Source organism: Solanum stenotomum, chromosome 1 (assembly GCF_019186545.1).
Source record: "Solanum stenotomum isolate F172 chromosome 1, ASM1918654v1, whole genome shotgun sequence".
Lineage (NCBI taxonomy): Eukaryota > Viridiplantae > Streptophyta > Magnoliopsida > Solanales > Solanaceae > Solanum > Solanum stenotomum.
In genome coordinates, this window is record NC_064282.1 from 1,142,129 (window position 1) to 1,154,017 (window position 11,889).

General features: G+C 33.8%; 2 protein-coding genes and 1 long non-coding RNA gene across 3 annotated transcripts; 1 reads left to right on the forward strand and 2 right to left on the reverse strand.

Annotated features, from left to right (window-relative positions):
- LOC125842562 (glycine-rich protein 2-like) lies at positions 1 to 966 on the forward strand. Its single transcript, XM_049521874.1, has one exon. The coding sequence runs from the start codon at positions 84 to 86 to the stop codon at positions 717 to 719; it is 636 nt and encodes a 211-aa protein (XP_049377831.1). The 5' UTR covers positions 1 to 83; the 3' UTR covers positions 720 to 966.
- Positions 967 to 1,369: 403 nt separating this feature from the next.
- On the reverse strand, positions 1,370 to 1,700 carry LOC125842594 (uncharacterized). Its single transcript, XR_007443929.1, has 2 exons — positions 1,633 to 1,700; positions 1,370 to 1,554 (listed from the first exon to the last, which is right to left on the reverse strand). It is a non-coding gene; the product is annotated as an uncharacterized LOC125842594 (long non-coding RNA).
- A 58-nt stretch (positions 1,701 to 1,758) lies between these two features.
- LOC125842474 (uncharacterized) lies at positions 1,759 to 4,547 on the reverse strand. The gene is made up of 3 exons (XM_049521778.1): positions 2,838 to 4,547; positions 2,055 to 2,654; positions 1,759 to 1,813 (listed from the first exon to the last, which is right to left on the reverse strand). The coding sequence occupies exons 1-2, from the start codon at positions 4,234 to 4,236 to the stop codon at positions 2,089 to 2,091; spliced, it is 1,965 nt and encodes a 654-aa protein (XP_049377735.1). The 5' UTR covers positions 4,237 to 4,547; the 3' UTR covers positions 1,759 to 1,813; positions 2,055 to 2,088.
- Positions 4,548 to 11,889: the final 7,342 nt, after the last annotated feature.

Below are 11,889 nucleotides of genomic sequence, written 5' to 3' on the forward strand. Positions count from 1 at the left end.
CCTTGTTGTGAAAGGGCACGGTGACAATTCCAAAGGGAACACATACTAAGGGTTTTTAGGGTTTCTGTTTGTGAGGTAAAAAAATGGCGGATGAGGGAGAACAAAGGTGCCAGGGAATCGTCAAGTGGTTCAGTAACGAGAAGTGCTTTGGGTTCATAACTCCTAATGATGGTTCTAGCGATCTCTTTGTTCACCAGTCCGGAATCAGATCTGAGGGTTTCCGTAGCCTGTCTGATGGTGAGGAAGTAGAGTACGTGATTGAGTCCGGCAATGATGGCCGTAGCAAGGCTGTTGATGTCACCGGGCCTAATGGAGCACCGGTCTCTGGAGGATCTGGCGGCGGCGGAGGTGGCCGAGATGGTGGTTATGGTGGTAGCCGAGGTGGAAGCCGTGGATACGGTGATGGAGACAGTGGCTACGGAGGTGGATACGGTGGAGGTAACCGTGGATACGGTGGAGGCGGTGGCTATGGAGGAGGCGGCGGCGGTTATGGCGGTGGAAGAGGTGGTGGAGGAGGCGGCTGCTATCAGTGCGGTGAATCAGGCCACTTTGCTCGGGAGTGTACCCAGAGTGAAGGCGGTGGCGGTGGTCGATACTCCGGAGGTGGTGGCCGAGGAGGCGGTGGCCGTGGCGGCGGTGGTGGTGGACGAGGTGGTGGTTGCTACAAATGTGGGGAGGACGGCCACTTTGCCCGTGAATGCACTAGTGGTGGTCAGTGATCGTGGCTTTGTATGCCTGCTATGTTTTATCATTTACGTTCTGTTTTTGGTACCTATCTGTAGTGTTTCGTGGCTTATGGTTTTTATTTTCTGCTCTTTAGTAGTTTCATTTCATTTGAAGCTTTTAAGTATTGGGGAGTCTTATTTTTGTCGATGATGATGCAATGGATACTCTCTCTACAAGTAAAAACATACATGGTTTCGAAGCAATAACAATTTATAAGCTGCTGCTTAATTCTCTCTTTAATTCTTCAATTCGTAGTTTCATATCCATTTTTATTTAATGCTTAATTACGTTCATTGAAATGGATCTTTTTGTGTGTGATCTCCAGTTAATGTTGGAAATGACCCCTTGTGACATACTTGTTACTTCTTTTGTTTTATGGCTTTAATAAAATGGTTATGTACCATTGTTTTTTTATGCTGTTTTTGAATAAGGTTCTATTCGCTGGAGATATTTATTGAGTGGTTCTAGCTATGGAATAACTTTTGACTACGTATTGAAGGGAATTTTAAAAGCAAGATCTTTACTTTTGACGTTTAATATTTGATTGGAGAATCATTTATGGTTAGTGCAATAACACCATTAAGTCGTAATAGTATGAGCCATAGTAGCAAGTTTAACTTTTTTTCATGAGGTAAATGTACATGATCTAACTATAGTACAAGTGCAAAATTCAGTATAAGCGTAATGTGACATATTCACATTGCGAGTTACAAAAACTGGGAATGAATTACATCTGAGTATTCTAAAAAGATGTCGAGGTAACATTTTCAGTAATCAAGAGGTCACGAATCCAACAATCCTGGCCATTGCTCCAACTCCAAAGTAAAACTATATGCAAACAAGGAAAAAGAAATGAATCAAACAAAGATTTGATGCTGCAAAACTGAATTCAGGATCAAAACCTACCAGTTTTGTTCATTTGTGTCTTGATTACCTATCTCTAACCAGCGTCTTGGACTGCTCCACGAATTCTAATCTGTATCTGTGTCGCCATTTGCTTTTCGATTTGGTAGATGCGTCTTGTTTATGTTAACACATTTGATATAATCAACTTTGGTCCATGATAAAGAGGGCCTCGAGTTTCAACCTAAACCATGATAACACTTGCATAATTGGAATCAAACTCAAGGTAAAAGCAGAAAACATATTGCATCAGACTCACATAGAGAACATTGTTGTACATTGACTAACATGTTAATCTTGTATACACGACAACAACATACCTATTGTAATTCCACCTGTGGGGGTCTAGGGAGGGTAGAGTATACATAGATCTTACCCTTACCTCGAAGATAATGTAATTGAAAGAGGGAAGTTTAAAGAAGTACCTAAATTTGAGACGCATTATACAAATGGATAGGTTCACAGGCGTGAGCCTCTGGACTGATAAAGTTCCATGCTTTCTCTGCCTTGGTTCACTAGTTCTTCAACTGTAGGATCTTGCATTAGGTGTCCCTGCTTTGTAGCCCACTCCAACACTATATGTGCGTTGTCATCAGCTAATGCCTCACTATCAGGAACATGTGTTGCTATGTAACTCAAGAGAATCAAACAAGGAACCTGAACCATTTGTTCACCAAAGTAAACATGTGGAACTAGGTGCTTGGTACCTCCTGCCTGTATTATGGCCTTGCAGTGATTGACTCTTAGGAAATTATCAGAGGAAGCAAATTTGTTCAGTGCAATTGCAGCTTCCCTAGTTACTTCTGGTTCCCTATCATCTAACAGAACCACCAATGGACCAATGAGTCTGGTTTCCGTTGCTCGAAAGGTCCTGGCCAGATGGCCTATAGATCTGATGCTTGGAATGAGCAATTCTGAATCTTCCAGGTTTATAATTCTCAAAAATTGATCAAGCACAGCTTTGGCAGCAGGTGCAGTCGGCTTGAAAGCAGCACGTCTCAAGTCTGAATTTAGCTCAGCAACTCCTGCATATGGGAGTGTCAAATGAATGATTTGAGCTAAATCCACAATGGTTAAAACGGATTCCCTTCAATCAATAACATGGTTAGGTGAAATAATGGCTCATAATCCAACCTTCACTTTTCATTGATTTATAAACGCATCTATTAGGCGGGCTAAAATTTATTAGCTAAATGTGATACACTTACCTGTGATCTCCATAAGTGCCATGGCTGAATGATATTGTACTTCATCAGGGCCTTTCTCTAGCAAAACGGCAAAGCATAAAAGAGCTCGGGATTCTGTAATATGAGTACAAATGCTAACATTTCCTGCACACAGATGCCTAAGTGCTCTGGCAGCCATTGCTTTCATTTCAGCTTTTGTAGCAGGATCTTCATATTCCCTCCCTTTAATGCTAGTCCCTGTCAGTCCAACATGGTGGCTCCTCTGCTGATTCGGGTTTTGTCGCTGCTGCTGCTGCTGTTGATTTGGACTTGATATAGGATTGTTGGGCTGATTCTGTGCCTGGGATTTCAAGGCCATTGCGCTCGTAACCAAACTATGCATTTGGTTGGTTGTTTGATTATCCATAGGATGAAGAATTTTACTATGAGTTCTATTGTCATCATCTTCAAGTTTACCTCCAGTGTCACTGAATTTGCTAGTACCAGAAGAATTAGAATGTGCCATGGCAGCAGCGTGTATCGACATGTTCTGTTGTTTGGTAGCAATAGCATACTTACTATGTTCTTGAATTGTTTCGAAAGCAAGATGACTAACCAATAGCCTAATAGTATTTGCTTGAGCAAAATGATCTTGACATTTGTGATGATTTGCAGCCAATTCTGAAATTGCCCAAGCCACTACAACCTGAATTTTCATATGCCCATCTTTTAGAATCTTCGCAAACACAGAACAAACACCAGCATTCACAATTTGTTCAACACTTTCAGGGTCTCGACCAAGAAGACCAATAGCCCTCGACGCATTCTCCTGACCCTCCATTCTTCCTTCTTTAGCCAATTTCAACAACGGTGCAACCCCACCTTCTTCTATAATCAACTTCCCATAACGCTCATTGTCCCTAGCCAATGATACAAGCGAAGCCGCTGCATCAGAACGATCTTCTAACGACCCTGTACACAAAATTGCAATCTGTTCCCAAATCAGACACAAAATCGGTTCATTAGCCGCAATTGGAGGAAGCCCCAGATACTCATCATCACGATCATCTGCTGGAGTCGACACACGTAACAGCCATTGAACATCACCACATGAATTCTCAAGCTGTTGTGACGTTTTCTTCAATGCAGCATTTGGGATAATCGTGAAAACCCGACTCAATCCCCTGGCACAACATTTGAATACAAGAGTAAGTGCCTTGTCCAAAACTTGTTCCGTGTCATCAATGATTCGACGCGTTGGACGCTCGTACAAGTCATTGCTCGCTCGCGCTGCCTGCCTTAGCAGCGCGGCCAGCCTCTCTGTTTTGGCTTTAATCTCAAGACAATCTGCCTTAAAATTACAAACTTCATCAGCCGCTTTTGTTACCTGGTCTGCCAATTGTATTGGCCGTGCTAGAATTTGTTTCACTATGTCCGCCATCGTAATAGCGGACAATTAATTTTTTTCTCAAAACAAAAAAATGAATATTGATAAATCAAAGAAAATAATAAAGGTGCAATCTTTTTATTTTTTCTTTCTATGAGGGGTTTAGGGAAATGATGAAATTGGCCATAAACGGAAACGGAGGTCAGGAGGTGGCGATAGTGGTGACGGCGGGGGATGGATGATTCAGTATGGGTTTTGGAATGGTGAAACGCAAATGTCTCTATAGCTTTCCATGAAAATGGAAAACAAAAAAATGATGGACGTTACAACCTTATTTATAGGAATTAATGTTTGTAGTAGCCGAAGAAATTGAGTCACAATTTTAGCCATTGGATATCTTACAATGTCAATTTTTTCAGTTAAGTGAATGTGAATGTCAAAAGGTTGGCTAGGAAGTAACGGAGCAGACAATTATTGTAACCACTCTATATATTATTGAGGTCCGACTAATTCATATTCATGTTATGTCTACACCCAAGGTATATATTGGTAGTAAGTAAGTATTCGTAACATAGGATTGAGAAATATCTCTGCTGATTACTCTTAGTACTGCGGAATATTTGCAAAATAATTTAGTTGAATTATTCAGCTATTATTATTTTACCCGCAGTTTATATAACACATTTTGAATGTCGGCAAAAGAATTTTTTAATATGTCTATTAGATATTTTAAATTATCAATAATTATGACTATTAGTAATATGTTTTACATAGTTGCCAACTATGTAAATTTGTTTTTAAAAACTTAAAAAAATTGATGTCCAAATTTATGATCAAATTTTAAAATTGACTCACAAGACTAAAAGTACGAATTGTGCCACATAAATTAGGGAAAATAAATATTATTGAAAGTTAAATATTAAGAAAACATCCATTTTACTTCCTCCATCTCAATTTATATGACAAAATTGAAATTTCAATAGTCAAATGAGGTTTTCTTACAGCAATGTTTTTACCTATTAAATATTTTTGAGTTGGCAATTATTGTAATTGATAATACATTTTATGCCGTTGTCATAATCTATACGTAATTATTATGATCAAAATTTAATATTTTGATTTTCTAAAAAGTGATATTTTCATACAGTTTATACGTATGGTAAGTTATGCTATAAACTCTCCATCCCACAAAGACAGAGGTAAGATTTGCGTACATTCCATCTTTCTCAAACATTACTTGTGAGATTACACTGAGTATAGTATCGTATATTATGTCATACACGATTTTAATTAACTCTACCATTTTGGAGAGCCTTCATTTTTAAAAAGACGTAACACAAAAGCACGTATTACAGATTTACTGGACAGCTACAACACAAAACTATGGACTCATTTGGCCCTAAGAATACTTGAGAAAAATTTGCGAAAAAATTGGAGAAAATTTGAGACGTGGTGTTTGGTTATATAACTTGGCAAATATATTTGTCAAGTATCCCGAGTTCCCAAATACTAGAAAAAACTAGTATTTGGGCCAAGTTCTAATTTTTGAGAATTTTAAAAATTTAAAAATTACCACTTTTATATTTTATAAAAAATATTGATTATTTATTAATTCCAACTAATATTTGTTACTACCGCCTCCAAAGAAGTTTGAGTTTTAATTTGAGTGATAAAATTAAGAAAAAAAGAACATTTTGTGTTTAAAGAGTTATAATTATAACTGAATTAGACAAGTTTGAGTATGCGATTAATGTATTGTCTTGCCTATATTGTTATTTTGTTATTGTTGATTGTTAACAATTATGTTATAAGGCTATTTTTAACGGAACATATTCATTATAAAATGATAATATAAATTTATGCGTATTTTTAATATTTTTTAGAACTTATGGGTATAAATCATATTTTTTGAAATAGTCAAATATTTTTGGGAAAATTTGAGACCAAACACACATAGTGAAACTTCACCAAAAACTTCACTCAAATATGATTTACCAAAATTATTTGAGAACTTGCGGCCAAACGCTAGCTATATATATGTTTCAACTCTTTGCGTGTAATTATTATCAACATTAAGCATGGTGCATTATATTGTATACGTGTATAGATAATATTTTTTGCAACAGAACAAGAAAAAGGCTACTATGGTTTTGTAACATCAAGTACAAGGACTGAAGGACATGCATGATGCATCATGATTTATGATTATTGTACTTTATAATATGAGAACATTCGTTATAATTAGTGCAATAATTGAACTTTGTTTTGTTAGGTGTATTAAATTAAATGTTCATGAGATATCACATTAGGAGCTTCATTGTCCAAACATTTATGTGCAATTCGATTTGGAATTTTGTTCCATTGTCATTGCATTGTCAATATCCCCCCTACTACTTGTTTCATTTATTTCGTGAAGGATTTTATATACTCTAATAATGTTATATGACACTGAATATTATACTAACGTCTAATATATTCACAAAATAAGTGTTGTAGAATTACTCATGCTAAGATGGATATGCAGTACGTCATACAAGATTAACTTAGATTTAAATTGATTATATTTGCTATATCGTGCACGACTGCACGTAACATATGATGAGTTAGATCAAATAATAAGTTTTATTTCTAATTATGATCATGTAATGTAATGAGCTTAAATGGAGAAGGAAAGATTTATATAGCCAATTCTAACTTATTCGTAGATTGAGACATACTTTTTATTTTATATACATTAATAGTGCAAAAAAAATTAAACAATCTATGTGCTTTAACCGATTGTAGCAAGTTATTTTCTGTGTGACTGTATCTTTTGATTACTATATAATTTTGTTACCTATTTTCTAATGAAATGTATTTAATTGATCACCCTTTTATGTACCATATATCAGTGCCCATAATTTAGTTAAACTTTTTTGTGAAGTATTCAGACTTGGTAATTACACTAATGTTTTTCAATAATATTTATTTGTCCACAAGAATAAAAACTCAGGGTGATTGAGAATTGAGAGGTTTTAAGTACATACATATATACTTGTGATCTCACAATGGAGTTCCCCTTTTTAGGTTAAATTAAGTTTAGCATCATTAGGAAAGTGCAAAGAAGGTTCAGATTTTTGGACACTTCTAGGATAAACTTATAAGTTGCAACCAATAGATTTTGATGTTTTTTTATTGAGATTAATTTTCTTTTATTTCCTTATTTAGTTCATAATGGTCATAAACATAATACTTCTTTTATCCCATTTATGTGACATTTATTTTGTCAGTTCCAAAAAGTATACTACATTTCTAGAGTTGGAAACAATTTATTTCCAAAAATATAGAATTATGAACGGAATTTATTAGTAAATTCTACTAATATGTCGCTAAATATCTCCTAGCTTATTGGATTTTGATATAATCCATCACTAAATAAGGTTTGCTTGACATTTTGTTGTTTAGCTGTGAAATTTTGTATGTCAGTAATTCCTTGTTTTCTTGTAGTGTTTTACCCTAACTGGAAAGATTCAAATTCATAAGTACAAATTTTAAATTTTTTTTATTCTTAAATTTTGTATCAGGTCAAATAGTGCCACAAAAATTGAAACCGTCTCGAATACATATTTCTAACTTTGGATAGTCATCAAGCAGCTTATAACCACTTCTTCCACCTTACGTTTTATGCAGCTCACTGTCTAGTTATCTTTAGAGAAATGCCTATATATTATGTATCTAACGTTTAAACCACGTTAATAATTAAATTGGAAACATAATTTCATTATACTATTTGATGCATTCAATGGATTTCAACTATTTGATTGGGTTCGCATTTCACTATGTGTACTCCTTTTCCAACATGCGATTGATCTTAGCTATAATTATGAGATATTGGTACAAAAGAAAGTACATAAAATCATAAATGAGTTTTTTTTTGTTTTTGTTTCATGTATGCTTAATATGGTATCTGTATTAGGGTTTAACTAAATTTACATTCAAACATTTCTATAGGCGCTGCTCCTTATAGGAATTTTTTCATTTTCAGACTTAAATTTGAAATCTCTAATTAAAGGTGGAAAAAAATAAGTTGATTTGTCTTTTATGACAACAAACGTAGTAAACAAGTTTTTTTTTCTTCTGTGTGGAAACTAATGTGTTAATGCATTTGATTTAAGGAAAAACATTTACTTTCGTTTTAAAAGAATTATTTTGAACAAGAATCAATTGTATTTTTACTTTTGAAAAATAAAATACAACTATTTCTCATAAATTAAAAAAAAAACAATTGTTTCCTGCGAAATGAAATGAACCAAACTTATGGGCCATCTGCACGCTTTTCCGGAGGGAAAAAATTAATTGGATGGTTACCTTTTAATATATAATAACTGATTTTAGCGATACTTTTTATTTATTATCATTTATAACAATACATAGCAATATTATGATAAACTGCAAGACGTATTAAAAGTGAACTATGTATGCAATATATATGTATTATAACCTATTTAAAATATATTATGCTTGTTTGGTAAGAAATTGACACATTATATTAAAATATGTGATAAATGTATTATCCATCAATAAAACTGGTATTATATGTGTTTTATAAATTGTTCTCTATAATATTTAATAAAATTGTATTATAAATGTATTGAGAGTGATCAAATGAAAAAAAATTGTTATTGCAATAACTGGTAAATATTTTCCTAATATAGTATATTTATGTAAGTTTCCCCGGTGCATAATACATTTGGGCCTTAACGTTGGGCCTCTTCATTATTAGGCTTTCTACTAGAATTTTTACACAAATAGCCAGTTGGACTTACTATACACTGATTATACATGATTCCAATATAATTTATGATAAATTTGTCTCATTTTCATTTCCATTTTTTTTTCTGTTTAATGTTGTTCAAAAAATATGTGGGACTATATTTGATTTCAATTTTTATACTCAAAAATAAATAAAAAATTAGAAGATCAGGTAGTTATGAAAGAGTAAAGTGAGTATCATGAATGTGTATGTGATTAAAAACGTATTAAGAGTTCTATTGAAGAAAAACTAATTAAATTATAAACTGTACATTGTACAAAATTATATAAATATGTCAACACTACATTTCTCAACCAAGTACTTGCTCTATGTAATTTGAAAAACTCTGTATGCATAGAATTGGACTATATATAAATAATTGGAACAGATCTGGTACTCATACTATATATAAATTGAATCTTTGGACGTTTAGGATTAGACATATGAAGCATTGGACAACATTTTAAATAAAAATTATATGTCTTGGCAAAGAAGAAATCCATGCGTTATAAATAGAGCTGTCAAAATAGGTTTGACCCGCTAGGCTAACCCAATCCAACCCTTGAATTAGATGGGGTTAGGCTCAATTTTTCAGGCCATTTAGGAACGAGACTTTTTAGCCCAGCCTCATTTGGCCCGCTGGGCTCGTAGGCCCAACCCGCAGCCTCAGAGGCCAGCTTGCGGGCTGTGAATTTTAAAAATATTTATTATATATATTTTAAGTAGCGTTTTACTTGTTAAGATTTTGTCAATAAATAATTTTAAAATACCAATATAAAATCAAGACTATATTTTTTACATATCTTTTACATTTTAGGGTCATTAGCCCACTAAATTTTCTTATTAGCCCAAGTCCATTTTAACTAAGAATCTTTGACATCTTTTACTTTTGTTTTTATGCCTAATTTTTCACTTCTCCTTTATTGTCTTGTTTATGAAAATAGTGATCATGTAATATTTTTTACTCGGATGAAACTTATGAATGTTGTATCTTGGCTATTAAGTATTTGTTTTGTAAATATTCACTGAAGTATGTGTAATTCATCAGCGTTCGTATTATTTCTAAGAGGAAAATGTTATCCGTTTTTTGGTTGAACTGACCCGCTTAGGACTGGGTTGGACTGCTATTTTATAGGCCCTTCAATTAAAAGGGTCAGCCCGTCCCAATCCATTTAACTCTCTAGCCTGTTAGGGTTGGGTTGAGTTGAGTTAGGTCAGCCCATTTTGACAGCTCTAGTTATCAAGTAAGTAAGATTTTTTATTTAATCGAGATACACACAATCTTACTGATAATAAGAGTTGGTTATCAAAAAGTGTTCTCTTCAAGAATGTGTATATTGATTCTACTGAATTTGATTAAAATACTGAGCTAGCGTTTGATCATAAGTATCGCTTCTACGTTAATCATTGCATTTGTTTTCCAATAAAATGTTGTTGCAATTCGTTTGTTCTATATTTCCTATTTGTATAAATTAGTACTATTGAAGGAAGCTTAATTTTGTAATGGCCTACTTAGTTGTCGGTAAAAGGTATCGATAACCTTGAAGTTGTCAAAAATTTCAATAATTACCAGACATTTTCTTCATATTTGCTGCCAAAAGAAGCTAATTTCTGGTTGACAAAATCATAGACTAAGTAGAATCATCTGCCTAATTATTAATTCCGTCTGGTTGGGTGGGGTGACAGGCTTAAGAGTAAATGAACATACCAAAGTTCTCACGTGAAAATGACGGTACAACTAAAAGAACATTTATTTTTAAAAAGAAAGTTTGATGCACAAAGCATTCCACGTTAACAGGTTCAGGAAAGAACCCCACCTCAAGGAGTGTGATGTAGACATTGTATTCTACTGTAAGCACAACTCAAATTTATAATCTACATATGTCTCATGAAATTACGTAATTTTACTGTTACTTCGAGACTTCTTTCGTAAAGAATATTTATAGTGAACCATAAAATTGATTTTCCAGGACAGCTTAGAGAGTTTCTTCATAAACTCATTTTTTCGTGCATCACTCATTTGGGTTCGTGGATAAAAATAATGGGCGTCAATCACTCTTTAGCACCTAACTTTCATCATTTATGTCAATCATACATAATAAATAAATATTTTTTCTTTACAATAATCTTCTTCTGGCCCTATAGATGTGAACTGAATTGGGACACACGGCATAAGCTGCTGAATGTTAGTAATAAATATCTTCTTGTGCTTATTTGGTAACTAGGAAACTTATCCGCGCTTTGCGCGGTCACTAAAAAACCTATTGAACTTTACTATATATATCTCGTTGATTGCCAAAGGGCACAGGTCATGGAATACAAAATGCTAAATCAGTTTATAATGGATAATCACATTAATGACAGTTTAAATGCTATCGAAAAGGTAAAGAATGGGAGTAATAACCGAAAATTTAAGCGAATTGATGACAACTTTTACTACGTGAATGTTTGCCTCTTTAATAGGGTCTTTTAGGCATCTGAACATTAAACTTGATATAAGAAATAAAGAAAAAGATAAAAAAAAAAAAAAACAATGGAAAAAAAATCCAAAAAAAGGATAAATGTAAATGCTGGCAAATAAGAGGTGCCAGATCACTCTTTTATTATCCAGCTTTATATAGATTGGAAAGTGACAGGAAATTGAAATATATTACTCCGTTCTTGCCGTATTTGAGAAAACTTTTGAATAATGTTTTTTCTTATGTTTTATGTTTAACTTATATATATACATCGACCACTAATTACTAGTCGGCCGGCACCACACTTACTGCGCAGTACTATTATAGGCGCATTGTCAAGTGTATTTTGACTTGTTCTTATTTTTCAGTTTACTAATCTCACTATTTAGAAATCGTTATTTGTAATTATCTTTTAAAGTAATCTAATAGTGAAAAGCTACTCATGTACGTAAATTG